General features: G+C 45.4%; 1 protein-coding gene across 1 annotated transcript in view; it reads right to left on the minus strand.

Moving 5' to 3' along the window:
- Positions 1–16,954, minus strand: part of LOC119383228 (Down syndrome cell adhesion molecule-like protein Dscam2) — a gene marked incomplete at its 5' end in the record, with an annotated part of 106,383 nt that extends 89,429 nt beyond the window's left edge. The window contains 2 exons of the mRNA XM_037651270.2: positions 8,729–8,885; positions 16,760–16,954. Coding sequence (XP_037507198.2) covers positions 8,729–8,885; positions 16,760–16,954 — 352 coding nt within the window. The remainder of the gene's footprint in view (positions 1–8,728; positions 8,886–16,759) is intronic.
- Between the last annotated feature and the right edge of the window lie 933 nt (positions 16,955–17,887).

Raw genomic sequence — 17,887 nt, forward strand, 5'->3', positions numbered from 1 at the left:
CCGAAGCTTTTTACATGAGTCGCTGAATACTTTCGTTTGATCTCATTTACCGGACCACCGCAAGTCATGAGCACTGTGAAAGTTTTAAACTCGTCCTCTAGAACACGTAGTCGAAGGACAAGCATGATGCTTACACTTCTGCTCATGTTACTGTAAGCGTTAAATATCAGCGCGCAATGCTTCGCAAATGTAAACAGCTCGCGAGATAAACTTCTACCCTCTGCCTGTAACGCCGAATAGGTTCAGGCTGTGTTCTGTACCATCCGTTGGCCTCGGCTGGCAAGAAGTATGACAGTCTGCCGCTAGTGAAAACAACACACACAAGAAAGACACGAACACGACAACATGGGCGGCTGCACGACAACATGGGCGGCTGCCCATGCTTTCCGCCCATGTTGTCGTGTTCGTGTCTTTCTTGTGTGTTGCTTTCGCTAGCGGCAGATTGTCATACAGTAAGCAATACCAACTAGACCAAGAAGAAGTTCTCCGCTAGCAAGAAGCTTTATAGTTTTTCTCTTCGTAGAATCTTTGTTGTTCTTGTGCTTGAAAAGGTCAGGGCGAGTGTAATTTATTTATTTATTTATTTATTTATTTATTTATTTATTTATTTATTTATTTATTTATTTATTTATTTATTTTTACATACATACTTCAGCCAAATACTTTACTGTAGCAGGGGTGAGGTAGAAATAACATTAAATGTACACACTCTTACAATACTTTAATGACAGTTAAAAATTCATTGTTCGATTTTTCCTACATATCCAGTGAAAAAAAAATGGCAGGCCTGTATGGTACGGCAACAACAAAAAAAAAGACAACTAAACCTAAACTCGCCTGTGCGAGAAGTACACAGTAGAATATTGAGGATATGGTATTGTCTTGTAGTTGAAGGTGCTGAAGAGCCTCGGGGCCAATTTATAAAACAGTGCAAAGACCTTAAACACTCAAAGTGTTCAACTACTCAGTTTACAGACTGAATTCCAACATGAACAATACGAGCACAGGAACACCATGCTCATTATTAAAACACACCAACATAACGTGTTAATTCTTCGAGAACTCATTACGAAAGGTATAACTATGTGTATGTACAATACACCCGTGCCCCTTTCCTCCATGCGAATTATCACCAGCAACTACATACATTGTCGACGAGGCATAACTTGTTCCCAGCTGCTGTATCAAGGTATGTTTACTCGCAGAAACTTTAATTTCTGGCGTTATGACGGATTCCTCATCTGCAGGCGCGTACTGAACCGCTGACGTTGCGCTAAATACCCAAGGGAGATCTACAACGACTGTGTCGCTGCAGTGGGTCTCCCGTGTATATTCGTCCGTTGTACGACTGAAAGGGGGACACATTATTCGAAGGTGCATCTCGCCCGTTCCCTGCCACGGACAGCTATTCTGACAGCCGTTAGACGTGTCGAGGCTGGCGGAGAGGAGGCCTACACCAGCGCGGGTTCTCACAAAAAGCTCATCGAGCCGTTTGTTCGTTGCGATTTGCGCCGCTCGCTTGTACTCGTGCGCGCATCGACGAACACCCGCCGGTATACTTTCATTCCTGGGACAGCTAGCGATTATAGCGCACCGTTAGAAGGATCCGCAAAGCGATTTTCCGTGTGCCGCTCTTTGATGATAGGGATTAACGCAACAACGACAGGCAGAGTAGGATTGGGCGGGAGCTTTCCCCCATGCTCTGTTCGAAGAGCTCATTGCTGGACAGTCCGTAGCTTCTTGAACAGCTTGCAATTTCGTGTTCGAAGCAGTGATGGTCTTTTGTTACAATGATTAGTGGAGTTCAGGCTCAAATTTGGCACTGTACAGAAAACCAAAATACAGCACACAAATTTGTTTTTGTAAAGTATAATAATGCAGGAAGCGGTCAAATAGGGTGTTTCGGATGTCTCTATGGAGACATCCGAAGAAAAAAAGACGCGAAAATTGAAACGTTCTTGCATGCGTAATATTTGTTATCGCCTGCTTGCAACCAGCTGCTACGGCGGTACAGTGGTTACGGTGCTCGGCTACTGACCTGAATGGCGCGGGTTCGAATCCGGCTGCGACGGTCCCATTGCGATGGTGACGAAATGCTAGAGACCAATGTACATATATTTGGTTGCACAGTATGGAACCCCACGTGGGCGAAATTTCCGTAGCCCTCCACTGTGGCGCATCTCATGATCATGTAGTAGTTCTGACACATGAAGCCCGAGATGTTATTATGATTTATGCAACTTTGCGCAATGTAATGCCCACGGAGCCGTAGGCATTTGAGACTGCCTATCACATAGTTTGGAAATATAGCGAACATTTCTTTTTCTTTTCGCTTACACTGTTTCTATAAAACATACCTTTTATCTTTGTGTAGAGATGGAACGACTCCTGGTGCTTACTTTTCACGTCATGCTAAGCGAGAAAATTCGTTTGAATATCAAGTGAATCTATTAGAACTTTAAAGTGCATCGAAATGAGTGCGATTATGTATTCTCACAAGCATGCTCAAGGACGTGCCAAATTTGCGAAGAGTTGCGAAATTCCGACAGCTTAACATAGTACCGCAATACTGCTACTCCTTCAAAGGTCGCATGGCTTCATTCATCACCGCGGTGGCGAGCACGTACAACCCAGCATAAAAACAAAAAAAGAAGGCGACAGGAAAATTCTTAGAAACACGCCAGTTTTAAGAGAGAAAAAAGAAAGGAGCGCTCCATTGAACAGGGGGAAACGAGACCCAAGGAAACATAGAAACGCAGCAAGATAGGTGCATGCGATCTTTCACATTGCAAGTTGAAGAGAAATTACCACTGTTAGTGCGGAATCTGAATTACAGAGAATGAAATTGAGAAAAGGTAAGTAACTCCAACGATTTAGGTCGCAGGAACATGCCGGCGGGAACTGTACAACAAAAAACAATACAGACGAGATATCTAGAAACATAAACCTTCACACAAGTGATTAAATGCCGGAATACAGCAAACGTACAAAGACAGAAGCAACACATCAGGCCTTTCGCGAACTTTCTCTCGTGAGAACGTACGGAGACAAATGATCACGGTACAGACACAACTAAATCCTTGCCCCTCTCTGCACATGCCACAAATCTTCTCGGGCCTCTGTTTCAATGACACGTGGATCGCGCCGGCATCCCAACAACTCGCAGAGCTCTGGCGACCGTGAGATTCGCGCCAGCTGTTCGCGGATCTTCGTGAAAAACGTCGGAGCGAGGAGTGCAAATGTATCTATACGCTGCAGCTGCGATGACGTACTGAAATCCGAACGGATGCCTCAAGCGATTGCGATAAAGAAAAAAAAAAAAACAAGCATTCGTTTAAACGCCGAAAAACTTGCGTGCGTGCCTCTGCTCATCCAGCCGTGGCGCTATCGATGATCAGTACCGAGATTGTGCTCAAAATGACACGATGTGAAATTTCTAATAAACAAATAAATAAATAGAAAGGTTAGGTCCCGCTAGCCGGTGCAGTGCGCACTGAGATTGAATTGAAAGTGATGGCTTGTAGTTTAGCCCCAGCTGAATGAAGTTTTTCCCACGGGGCTCATTTTTTTCTCCAGGCAATACGAAAGGCACGTAAATTAAGTTTTCGCTTTGTTTGCTCCATCTGAAATTCGTTCAGGTTCGTCGGCGCGAGCTTGATCGCTTCCGTATCAATCCTTCAAAATGCGCAACGCAGAATGAACGCACGGCTCGCCGACAGCTCGCTTGCGCTATCGTTATCCCCGGCTTCAGACCTTTCGAATATTCCTTTTCTTGCGAAGAGAACTCGCGCACCTGCACGAAGAAAATGAGTAAGATTTGGGTGTGTCACCTCGCTTTCTTTTTCTCTGCCGTTACTCTTTCTACAGACAGATAGAGTCTCTTGCGAAGGCAATTATAGAAGAAGAAGAGCGAACTAAGGTCTAAAAAACGACCGAGCGACCTGGTCGTTAACCATTACTTACCACCGCATGACATATAAACGAGCATCTTGGATGTCAGCGCTGATGGTTGTCTGTTTACCTCAGCGATTAATACAATGCGTTGACGGGCTAGTTGGTGCTTGTCCACGGTAACTAATAGCGCAACACAACGACGCACGAAAGACACAGCGCCAGCGCTGCGTCCTGTCGTCTTTCTTTTGTATTTGTGTTGCGCTAATAGTGACTATAGATGCCGCTATCTGTTATACTGACATTCGTTGCGGTACTGTACTGATTGCAGCCATTACTTGGAATCGCCTCTTCGGTTGAAGTTACCAAGTCACTACAGATGCCGACAGCCTACTCGTGATAACCCGAAGCTCTGGGTGAGGTCCCCGAGGTCACCGAAGTACGACAGCACGACTGTATTTGTTGATTTTATAAGCCACTCATTGAAATTTACGAAGAAGAATTGATTTGCGGTGTTGATTTGCGGCGGTTTCTGTAGGTGAGAGATTTCTTTTTTTGTTGCTATAATTGACATGATATGATGGCTAGGACTGTGGAAATAACTTTGTGCAGATGAAAACGTTGGCTCAATTTATTTTATGCTCATAGTATTAAGCAAAGAGTACACTAAACGGAACGTTTGTCTACGCTTTGCCTTAAAGGGACACTAAAGGCCAATATTAAGTCGACGTTGATTGTCGAAATAGCGGTCCAGAAACCTCGTAGTGCTACTTTTGTGCCAAGGAAGTGCTTATTTTGAAATAAAATCACGTTTTAGTGGTCCGCATCGCGTTAGCGCACTTCAAGTCACCCGCCTGAAAGCGGTCTTACTCACTTCACTGTTGCCGTGCCCCCCGCCTTTACTGCGCGGCGGCGTGCACTAGTGTTACTGTATATGCTACCTTTAGGTATCAGAGTTGCGCATAGGTCTGGCTAGCAACCACAGCTATGCGGCGAAGACGCGCTCCGTTTTTGCAGGCGACATGCCTACCGGGTCACCGATCGGCAAGTTTGGCGTGTCGAAGACAGCTGATTAACTTTACTGTGAATGACTAGTGACGATCCAGTTCGCTGCAGCGGCGCGATCGACAAATACAAAACTTGGCCCCAGCTTCAGCTTCTCCGCAACGCATGGTTGCTAGCGGTGTTTTTGAAAGACGGATGCGCAACTCTGCTACCTAAAGGTAGCATATGTAGTAACTCTAGCGTGCACCATTCAGGCATCCGGCAACATCACATGCATGCGGCATTTTGTCGAACTGTCTGTCAGAGCGACTTTCACGAGCGCGCACAACATACGCGGCAGTACGCGATACCGAAACTACCACTGAGACGCGACCGCGTGAGCGAAGCAGGGCGCCGGGCGAAGCGCAGTTCGGCGAAAACAGTACCTTTGAACCACGCGCGCCGTTCCCCATGGCAACAGCAAAGAGGTTCTTTTTCCAGGAATCAAACAGGAACGAACAAGTAGCATTTTATTACGTCTTTTGATGCCCGGAAGGTTCTTTTTTTATTGCAGCTAGTTTGATTACGAGTGATTAATTGTAGTCGGACTCTCTCACGTCATTGAGATCATTTCCAAAATGTCCCGCTCGCGGCGCTCATCGTGTGATACATTTAGCTTAATTTCTCAGTAAGTAGGACACTGCTCTTGATAATATTGCCGTTTTAGACGTTGGCATATATTGAGTTTTCACTCTGACATAAATTGTTATTTGCCTTTAGTGTCCCTTTATGCTCAATATCTACTTACATGGGGCTCCTAATCTTGTTTATGCTTTTATTCAAGTTCAAAGCCATTAATATTGCCTTTCGGATCGTCTATTGCACACCGATCACACTCTGGCGCCTCATAGTGAGCATTCATTGAGCGAGAATAGCCGAGTGCTCAAATGCATGCAATCACACTTATCACGTCCAACAGCAAACATGATATAGGTTATCCAGTTAGCAAAAACGCGCCAGCCTGAGGGATGCTCGTCGCTTAGCGAATGGATATAGTCGTGCTACTATCATCAGTAAATGTCACCGCGCATCGGGTATTTCCGAAAATGCTGGCGCCGGCACTCTGATTTACGTCCTTGAATAGTCACTTGATATCCCTCGGCTGAGTCGCGTCGTTTGTGGAGTTGCGGGTCGTTTTTCTCGCCTCCGCGCAATCTTCGTCTTCATTGGTTCATCGTCGTATATACGTCATCGTTTATGGACGCTGTTGCATTCACGAAGAGTGCTTATCCGCCGCAAAGCGGATGTGCAGTCAGCGCAATAACCGGCAAATCTTTCCTCGGTCGAGCCTCCTTTCAACTGCGATCGTATAACTGCATATTTCTAGTCGATCTAGATGTAGCACTTTGCTGCGCTTGGTCCTTGGAGGAATTGTAATAAGACGTCAACTGTGTCAGATCTTTTTTTTTACCATGTGTTGTGCTATAACGACAGTAAGAGCCATGAGCTCAGCAAAAGTGCTGTTTCGGCTACCGCTGTGATAAAGCGTGCAGATGCGAATTGGTGGTGCGCTGGTCTAGGCAAAATGCCGGAAGCATTTTATGTGAACCGAATGAGACACAGGCGATGTTTTTATGAACATGAATTTTGCACTAGGAGTTCTACAAAAGGTGTTAGTCACTTTAACTGCTGGGCATTTTCAAAATTTTCTCGCTATGTACACCACTAATATCTCAGTCAAATATCGTGGTACAGCAATGCACTTGTAATCCCTAAATGTCGTTGTACATGTCACTACGTTTGGTTATTCGTACACTTTACCAATCAGAAAACATAGGCTCAGCAGACTGAACAAAATTAAAACCTTCGTTTATTATGATTTTTTTAATTCAGTTTTTTTCTAACCCTCGTCCGTTTGAATATAATATGACAGTTTCCCGATCACCTGCCTTGAAGTTCATGCATATGATTCGTGACGTAACCGGAGAGTGAAAAAAAAAAAGGTACACGGTAGGAAACTGTCAAGTGCTCGTATTGTGCTACTTTCCAAAATTTTAGGTGCGCCCTTCAGCATCTTCGTCACTGCTCCTGTTTTTTATTCGGACCGGTTTCGACGATGTCGTGCGTAGTTGATTTTTATCAGATCATCGCACCTGTAGCATAGTGGCTAAGGCCCAGAATTCTTTTTTTAGTTCAATTTTTATGGGCTGACGTGACGAAGCAAATTTTGGGGGTCAATAACACTGTGCATCTCCGCATTATATTCTCCTAGCAGCGTAATCATCCGCAGGTGGCAGACTATATTGAAACACATGGAAGAACACTCGCAACAACGACGACTGTGCGAGAGTTTCATTCCGTGAACGTGAAAGTCTTGCTCCTATTGTTCACTTCATACTATTAATGGAGCCAGAACTCACTGGAAGCAAAAAAAAAAATCACAGCATATCCACGGAGTGAATGATGATGAGTGGGCGAAGCTGCGGAGGTTCATCGGTAAACCGTGAATCTTCCGTGAATTCTGCCCAGTACATCATCACCGACGTGAGATCGGGCGCGTTTATACTAAAGGTTCGATGAGTTATGACGACTTGCAGCTCACTTTATTTTACATGTACGCTGTGAATTTTCATTGTTTAGAAAACCATTGCTTTAGAAAAATCTGGCGTCTTTCGTTAAGCAGCTGGCGTCTTTTCGTTTTGCTTTAGAAACATCTGGCGTTCTTTCGTTCTGCTTTTACAAAACATCTGGCGTCTTTCGTTGGTTTATTTCATAAATCAACGGCGTTTTGAACAAAATTTTTATTGTTTAATCACGCACAGGAGAAATCTCACCAGGCACTACCTTGGAGGTAAACAATGGCTGCTAATGGGAATGAGATACAGAAGAAGTCGGCTTTTAGCTAACACTTACACTTCTACTTCTACTAACGTTTCCTACTGGAACATGCCAATGGCTGCTAATGGGGAACGAGAGACAGAAGAATTCGGCTTTTAGTTAACGCGCACGCTGCGAATTTTTTATTGTTCAACAACGCACAGGAAAAATCTCCAACCGGCACCACCTTGGAGGTCAAAGCGTAAGACTTGTTACGGACTACGACTACTACTACTACTACGAGGGACGAACGGGTGCCGCCTTAAGGAGCTTCGCCCCTAATAACTGAAGGAATTAAGAAAATGAGCAAAAATGTGGAGATGACCCTGATCGTTGACTTAGGTGTCTACGAGTGGCACTGATACGTCGGAGTACGTGTAGCCTGGTGTAGTCCTTGGGTTATTATTGTGTTCCGCGCGCTTCCGAACCAGATCTCAGAGACCAAGTCAAAAAGAAGCGCACGGTTAATATCTGCTCCGTCAGATGCTGCAACAATACCAGCTTCTCACGGTGTTTCAATGAATTAAATTGATTATTTTCATTAATTATCCTGACAGTTACTTGGCTCTTAATTTAACTAAAGTTATGCTACGATATCATATATATCTAATATAACAATTTACTTGAACCAGAAGCATCGATTTCGTACACATTTTACTGTTTAGGAGACTTTTTCTGAATATTCGGAAAACCGAAAGTAACTGCTCGACCGGAAGTTCTCGGAAAAGAATTATGAGGGTCACTCAATACTAGCAGCTCTAAAAAGAACTCGAGAAATACAGAAAAAAAAGGACATTGCAACTTGTTTTCTTCATTTGTTTTCTATAATACGAGCCACCAAGAATATTTAGCACGCCTCGCTCTACAATACATCTCCCGGCCCCTGTCTTGGACCTGGGTAATCGTGGAAGGTCTTCGTCCATATTTGCTCTCATGCACACTGACTGACCTCCTGCTGGTTGTCGCACACACTCACCTCCTCGAACGTGCGTGAGTCGGCTCTTGACCAGACCTAACGTGTTCGACGCAACACACCGGTAGGTGGTCAGGTGCACTTCCGGCCGGAACTGTGACGCCCCGAACGCCGGAAGCGCGAGGGAGCCGTCCGACCGGATCTCTCGTAGACCGGGAACCTGCGTGAGAAAGCGCCACCGTTGTCGGATTGTCGATGTCACCGCATTAACCATACACGTTCTCACTAAGGCCTTCTTAGTTTTCACGTGATCGCTACGGAATTCACAATTCTTTATTATTAGATACATTTCATATTACATGTTACGCACAAAGTGAACATGTTTAACACAGCGCAACGACGACGAGGACACAAGAGAAGAGGAGACAAACCACAGCGCTGACTCGCAACTGAATATTTTATTAGAAGACAAGAACGAAAAAAGGGGGGCACTTCAACCCTACACCCATGTGACACACAAAACCAATGAAACGGCAAGTCAGCTGACATCCTGAACAATAAAGAGCCTCACGCAGACCACGTGTACTCTCCAGCACCAGAGAATTTAAGATATCGTGCTATCTAGAAACCTAACCTCGCTATCATGTAGGGCAATAGAAGGCACACTAATGCACTGTTCTCCCCTTTTTCTGATATTATAAGCTTCAATTATTTCTCGTGTAGTTTGATCTCGGTGTGTCGATAGCACTTCAGCCTCATGAAAGATGGGTGCGCAATGGCACTGCGCAACATGCTGGGACACATGTGAGTATACATTCCCTTGCAACGAACGCCTGTGTTCCATCAATCTAACGTTAATGCATCTACTCGTTTGGCCTATGTATACACGACCACATGAAAACGGCAAAAGATACACGATACCCTTCCTACACTGTACAAAAGGAGTCACGTGTTTGACCCCACAGCCATCTTTAACGACTCCTGACACGCGGTTCTTAAGTTGTCGTTCAACAATCCCACAAACCTTATTCAACTTATTAGGCGACGAAAAAACTACACTTACTCCAAAACGGCTGGCCACATTCTTCAAGTTGTGGGATAGTTTGTGTATGTACGGAATTACTGCTGAAGATTTCTTTTGCTCTGGACCTAAATTAGCTGTGATATTGTCTACGGTTTTCTTAACTCGCTTGGTCAATTCGTGAACAGTTTGCCGGATGATAGTGTCCGGAAAACCGGCGTCTGTTAGCCTCGTCACCTGTTCCGAGAAGCTGGCGCCCATCTGGTGAAAACAAGACCTAAACAGTGCAGAGCGCAAACATGAAAAAGCAATACCATTGTTAATAACTTTCGAATGGCCTGAATTAAAATTTAGGAGCGGTTTTGCTGAACGAGGGCTATACTTCCAACACACATGGTCACTGTGTACTTCTAATTGGATGTCTAAAAACTGTAGGCGGTTGTTTTGAGGTAACTCATGGGTGAAATCCAAGCCAAGACCACATTTTTGGAAAACATGAATGACGTCAGGTACTATTTGTTCAAAATTGGATGCCTGAACAAAGACAAGAAAATCGTCAACATATCTAATTATTTTGAACGCTAGGCCGTTGAGACACTCCTGAACAGAACTATCTACCCTTCCTAGAAAAATGTTACTTAACACAGGAGCAACTTGTGAGCCTATGCACACACCAGAACGTTGTAAGTAAAGGCTACGTCCCCATTCAACAAATGTTGAATTCAAGTAGAAAGAAAGAATCTCCAGAAAACTGTTAACAGAAATACCTGCAGTGTTACAGAAACTCGCTTCGTCATTACCTTCCGTTATACATAGTCTGACACTTTTCATCAGCTCATCATGCGGGATATTATAATACAGGTCACAAACATCAATACTAAAAACATTACAGGAGCCAGGGTTGGATCTATCCAAAAATTCCACAAGTTCATCAGAATTACGTACTGCGAAGGGATCATTAATTTGTAGCGCCTGTAAATTCTTTTTCAGGTAGGCCGATACACTAATTTGCCACGTATCTTTTTCCGTAATAATTGCTCGGAACGGAATCCCTGGTTTGTGCGTCTTTGCAGCAAAAAATAAATCTAAATGCAACGCCTTCGCTTTCTTCACCGATGCAACTGTAAGTTCCAGATTATGTTTCTGAAGAATAGCAATAGCCCTTTCCTTCACTTTGGAAGCCTTTTTGTCCGTTTGTTTAAAATTCTTATTTACAGCTGCCCATGCTTTTTCCTGGAAGATATCCCCAGGAGCAGCAACAAAGAAACCTTCCTTATCAGAAGTTAAAATATGAAGACCCTTATTCACAGTATAATTGACTAATGGTTTAACTGGGTTTTTCAATACACTGTTAGCGGCAGTCCTGCCTAATACATCCATGCATTCGGCGATGAACCGGGGGCGTACCTCTTCGGCTCCACGTCGCGTGACAGATCTTGCCAGGGCAACCTTTTCCGGAGGTGTCAAGCAAGGTTCACATGCGAACTTCGGGCCAAGACCAAGAGTCCGCCTGTGTCTCTCAGGGAGGGAACCCTCGCCGAGAAGCATAACACCCGCTTGCGCCGGCCGGGTTTTCTTGACCGTAGGTAGCGTAGGTCGGGTTGTGTTCCAGACCCATTCCGTAAGTTGGTCCGTAGTCTTACACCACTCCAAGTAGACGCTACGATGTCTTCTCTTATCCTGTCCAGTAGAACACGCCAGACGTAGGCAGTCTTTGAAGTACCGGCTCTGGCTATAGCACTCTGCTCGGAGAAACTTGCAAAATTTCCTTTGGTGGCCGGTCGACGGTTCCAAGAATCCACACAGCGCTTGAAGTTCTTTTGGGCAAACAGAGTGCCTGGAGTACCACGAGAAGGTCCTTGCGTTGCAAACGCTGATGGCCGTCAGGCATGCGAGGACACTGGGATGCTCCAGGGGATATCTTCCAGGAAAAAGCATGGGCAGCTGTAAATAAGAATTTTAAACAAACGGACAAGAAGGCTTCCAAAGTGAAGGAAAGGGCTATTGCTATTCTTCAGAAACATAATCTGGAACTTACAGTTGCATCGGTGAAGAAAGCGAAGGCGTTGCATTTAGATTTATTTTTTGCTGCAAAGACGCACAAACCAGGGATTCCGTTCCGAGCAATTATTACGGAAAGAGATACGTGGCAAAGTAGTGTATCGGCCTACCTGAAAAAGAATTTACAGGCGCTACAAATTAATGATCCCTTCGCAGTACGTAATTCTGATGAACTTGTGGAATTTTTGGATAGATCCAACCCTGGCTCCTGTAATGTTTTTAGTATTGATGTTTGTGACCTGTATTATAATATCCCGCATGATGAGCTGATGAAAAGTGTCAGACTATGTATAACGGAAGGTAATGACGAAGCGAGTTTCTGTAACACTGCAGGTATTTCTGTTAACAGTTTTCTGGAGATTCTTTCTTTCTACTTGAATTCAACATTTGTTGAATGGGGACGTAGCCTTTACTTACAACGTTCTGGTGTGTGCATAGGCTCACAAGTTGCTCCTGTGTTAAGTAACATTTTTCTAGGAAGGGTAGATAGTTCTGTTCAGGAGTGTCTCAACGGCCTAGCGTTCAAAATAATTAGATATGTTGACGATTTTCTTGTCTTTGTTCAGGCATCCAATTTTGAACAAATAGTACCTGACGTCATCCATGTTTTCCAAAAATGTGGTCTTGGCTTGGATTTCACCCATGAGTTACCTCAAAACAACCGCCTACAGTTTTTAGACATCCAATTAGAAGTACACAGTGACCATGTGTGTTGGAAGTATAGCCCTCGTTCAGCAAAACCGCTCCTAAATTTTAATTCAGGCCATTCGAAAGTTATTAAGAATGGTATTGCTTTTTCACGTTTGCGCTCTGAACTGTTTAGGTCTTGTTTTCACCAGATGGGCGCCAGCTTCTCGGAACAGGTGACGAGGCTAACAGACGCCGGTTTTCCGGACACTATCATCCGGCAAACTGTTCACAAATTGACCAAGCGAGTTAAGAAAACCGTAGACAATATCACAGCTAATTTAGGTCCAGAGCAAAAGAAATCTTCAGCAGTAATTCCGTACATACACAAACTATCCCACAACTTGAAGAATGTGGCCAGCCGTTTTGGAGTAAGTGTAGTTTTTTCGTCGCCTAATAAGTTGAATAAGGTTTGTGGGATTGTTGAACGACAACTTAAGAACCGCGTGTCAGGAGTCGTTAAAGATGGCTGTGGGGTCAAACACGTGACTCCTTTTGTACAGTGTAGGAAGGGTATCGTGTATCTTTTGCCGTTTTCATGTGGTCGTGTATACATAGGCCAAACGAGTAGATGCATTAACGTTAGATTGATGGAACACAGGCGTTCGTTGCAAGGGAATGTATACTCACATGTGTCCCAGCATGTTGCGCAGTGCCATTGCGCACCCATCTTTCATGAGGCTGAAGTGCTATCGACACACCGAGATCAAACTACACGAGAAATAATTGAAGCTTATAATATCAGAAAAAGGGGAGAACAGTGCATTAGTGTGCCTTCTATTGCCCTACATGATAGCGAGGTTAGGTTTCTAGATAGCACGATATCTTAAATTCTCTGGTGCTGGAGAGTACACGTGGTCTGCGTGAGGCTCTTTATTTTTCAGGATGTCAGCTGACTTGCCGTTTCATTGGTTTTGTGTGTCACATGGGTGTAGGGTTGAAGTGCCCCCCTTTTTTCGTTCTTGTCTTCTAATAAAATATTCAGTTGCGAGTCAGCGCTGTGGTTTGTCTCCTCTTCTCTTGTGTCCTCGTCGTCGTTGCGCTGTGTTAAACATGTTCAAGTATTATCTCCAACTGGCCCAGCTATCAGTTCTTCTACGCACAAAGTGTTCGGTCCCATAGCCATTGGTTAGTACGGGGCCCGTTTAAAAAACGTACCTATGAGAAACTGTTATATGAAAATGCAAGTCAGGCAATTACACGAGCGAAAAATAAGTGATAACAGCTAGAAAAACATGGCTGATCCCTCCGTCATAAACATCGGTATAAGACGAAAGTGAAACGTGTCTTCACAGAAGTAGTGCTTATTGTGTAGTGATGTATGAGAGCTCGTACAATGTCTATTCGTGTTTGGCAGCTATAGCACCGTTTGGCGTGGATGCACCCATGTTGACGCCTAGTTCGTAGAGGTTCGTAGCTTGAGCCGCAAACGCGTGCGTCCCGATAGCATCTGTCTCGCTCCACGAAGGCACGACATTCGCCCGTCGAAATCGTGTCCTTTCTGCAACGCGTATTGCAGCAGTTTTGTTAGTTGGTGCTCTCGCAGTCGAATCAGCAGGCGGCGGAGAAATCCCGTTGGTGCACGTGGAAGCTGTACCACTCCGATGAGCCGGCGTGCGCTAACACAAAGCGAAAGGCAAAGAACGTAACTGCGTCGAGGGTGCCTCGGCGACGTCAGCGCGGCCAGTGTCCCTCGCTCGTATCGGGACGCTCTAACCATGACCTCCGATATCGCGCGCAATCTCGGAGTAAGCGCTAGTAAGTGTCGATCGTGACGCATTACTTCTTTAGATGCGAAGTATCTTATGGCGGAGTTCAATCCGGTGGTGGTGTGCAGCTTGATCACCCTTACTGCACATGCGCAAACACTCTTCACACGCCTCCTCTCCACTCTCCTTCCCCCTCTCAACTCCCCCTCTCGCACGCCTCATTCTCTCCTGCGACGAGTAGGCAGCAGCGACGCCTCCGGCGTCTTGACGTGGCACGAGCGGCCGATGGTCGCCTCTGCTTCTGTGGCTCTAGACGCTCGTGCTCTCCTTCCCTCGCTGAAGAATCCCACGACGACACCAATGGCATGGAGTGCAGAGAGGCAGACGCACATGATCTTGCGACTGTGCGGCAGTCGAATACCTCGGACGCCGGCAGTTCCACGCAGCGGAAGCTGGATGGAGTCTGGAAGACAGTGCCGATTCTACGCCAGAGGAAGCCACATGCTCGAGAAAGCATGAAAAAAAAAATTGCACCATCTCCCGCTCAAGCCAACCATCTCCCCGCTGCTTCGCATCCACACATCGTTCCCTTTAGCGGGAGATGGTGTAATTTTTCACCTGTAACAGACGGCGGCACCGCCCCGCTCCGTCCCGCCTACCTACACTGCCATCAGAGAGCACTGTGCGAGAGAGAATGTGTGAAAGTTGCAAGGCGCGTTCGTGAAGTGTCCAGGAGCTGCCAAGGTAGCTCGGTTGGTTTAGCGTCGGGCGCTTACCGTCGCGGTCGTAACGCCGTGGGTTCGATTCTCAGCAGCGGATGTTTTTCTTGCTTTTTTCTTTCTCACCCATTGGCGTCCGTTTTATCAACGTCCTATCCGTAACGGATGTACTTGGTGGACCCCGGCATAAAACACTTTCTTGTTAAAAAAAGAGATAAAAGAAAAAGGCATACAAGATTACCTTTGGAGTGAGTCTACTCCATTGAAACAAAACGGGGAAAAAGAGAATACAACACTTCGCAGTAAACAGAAGAATGACTAATGAATAATTTTAGAACACGGATTACGTCACCCTGTCGCGACAGTGCTTTTGTCAAAAAACAACCACTGAACAAAGAAGAAACCCAAGTAAAGCGCTGGCGTTTATTTTTCATATAATGTGAACACTTCGGCGTAAACTTTTGTAGGCACAGCTTGTATTTCTGGGAATTTAACGTTAAACTTGCAAACATCATTACATCATTATAGTTATTATGGTTCATTGTAGTTTTATTTCATTTGCTAACTCCGCCAATCTTCATGATTGGCTTCCTCTTTCCCATGAAGAGTACCGCGCCAGCAGCTGTACACGCGCAGGCGAAATACGTCCGCCAGTAAAAAATCTTCTCGCTCTCTTTTCTGTGTACCTGCTAACGATTGAGTTCTCAGTCACGCCCCCGCACACACACGCATAATGAAATGAGACAGTTCAAGCACGACCATGCATTGGGCGAATTCGTTTCCAATGACTGTTGCAAGTCAGCGCTCATGTCCAACAGCATTACCTGTAAGGTTACATATGATTTCAAGGAGCTTTGTCATATTTCTAATTTCTTCCCCCAACTTCCTGGTGTAGGGTAGCTAACCGAATATTTGTTCCTACCAATCTCTGTTTCTTTTTTTAAAGATACATCACTCTCTCTTTTCTAATGAGCCTCAGGGAGATATTTTGTCAGAGTGAAATAGCTCTATGTGCGCACAGAAAAGATGTGGCTTCTGTGGCATAATTTCGGTTTTTAACACGATAGCGTTGAAGAGCTCGTATCGCAGAAATTCCGCCGGCGCCGTTGGTTGTGAGCGAAAAATCATCATCTTGTCCGTGACCGAAAAAATCGAAAAAGCTGCAAATAAAACAAATAATAAAAATGTTAAGTCCGAGTGAGAATTGAACCCAGGCCGTCTGCGTTGCAAGCAGGAGTTCTACTACACAGCCACGCCTCTGCTTGGAGCTGCAGTGAAAGTAACTTTCATGCTTCCCAAAAATACGCGTCCTGTATACAGGTGTCACAGTACCAGATGCAATCTCGCAGTAATATTGCGTGGTACAAGCGTACATTGCCATCGGGCGTCACACCATGTCAATATCATAACGACTTGGTGGTTTAAAGACAGCCACCCATTACAAAAGGCACACACATTACTGCGCGTATTCCCTTAGGACGACGTAGTGGGTGCATCGCAACTTCGAAAAAGTTTCTCGCGCATAATTGCTCCTGGTTTAAAGCATGCTACCCATTACAGAAGGCACACACCTTAGTACGCGCATTCTCTTAAACACTCGTAATGTTCGAAGTGCGCACTAGGGGCAGGATATCGCTATCGCGTTCAACTCTTAAAGGCGAAGCTTAAGCGTCCACCAAATTTTATTTCTGTAATGGGTCAGCGTGCGGTTTGTCCACCGAGCCTGTTATTCTCGCGCGGCATTCTCTGAAGCCATGATACAAGCTTGCGAAGCAGCGACGCTGCTGTCCCTGCGCGTACACGAACGGCAGATTCACGGGGAACAGGCGCGTGAGCAGGTGACAGATCGCGAGCGAAAACGAAGCTTGGGGACGACGCTTGCGAGCCTTTTCTTTACCGATGTTGCTGGGCTTCCGTCCTCTTTCTCCCACCGAATGCTGGGATGCGGCTGTCCCTGGGCCGAGCAGGCAAGCACGGCGCCCATCTCGTTCGAAAACTCCACCACTGTGGGGGGTTCCACGACGACGGCTGGACCACGGCCACCACTTAGGTGGGGACTGGAGGTTGATACTGCAAGTACAACAAGGATGAGGAGAACAAGTGTTATTCGACATCAGTAGGTCGAAGTAAAGATAGCCAGAAATCTAATAATGACAGTAATGTACTCGCTCAAATGTATTTTAGGTTCTCTCGTTTGCATTCTGTGGGAATTCTACCACACTGGCCTACACAGACTTCAACGCGAGTCGCTACTAGAACATACTGCGCTTCCTGAGAGATGCCGGACTGAACTACCCATTGCGATTGTTCGCTCACAGTGTTGTTTTGTGGCACTTGCACTACGTCAGGATTACATTGTATTGTACTAAAAGACTCTTCTCATCATTTATTGTTTCATGCTCCTCTACTCCTTCAAAGTACGGGGTAGTCGTCTGGAGATTTCGTACGGTTAACCTCGTTGACTTTCCGTTACTTTTCTCTTTCCCGGTCGCTTGTGGCAGTGCAAGCGTAAAGAAAGATGAAATTACAATGAGCGGCGTGAAGGAGCTCGACAAATATAAAAAAAGAAAAAAAAGTTTGGCTATAATTTAATCGCTTATTATGATGGACAGAAGGGCGACAAAACGGCACACGAGTACAAAGAAGAGACAGACATAAAGCGCGTGTGCGTAGCAATCCAACAATCATATACTCTTTACGCGATTCCTCTAGGTTAACAGACAGAAAGCATTTATATATAAGAATTATACAGAAAAGCACAACGAAAACCGGAATGGCGCGGCACGTTTCAGTAGGAACTGAGGCGCTTACAATGTGGGCACGCTACCGTATTCTCGCCTACGAGTGAATAGCTTGACTGATTGCTCGCGCCATATCGGTCAGAAGTAACATACAGAAGGCGAATGTCGGAGATAAGGGAAAAAAAGCGAGTCCCGCCCTCACCAAAAGTAAAGATAGAAAAAAAAGCATCTCAACTGAGGGGTCGCGCCTTGTCGACTGCCAAGGACTACGCTCTATTGACTGC

The sequence above is a fragment of the Rhipicephalus sanguineus genome, chromosome 2 (genome assembly GCF_013339695.2).
Source record: "Rhipicephalus sanguineus isolate Rsan-2018 chromosome 2, BIME_Rsan_1.4, whole genome shotgun sequence".
NCBI classification, from domain to species: domain Eukaryota; kingdom Metazoa; phylum Arthropoda; class Arachnida; order Ixodida; family Ixodidae; genus Rhipicephalus; species Rhipicephalus sanguineus.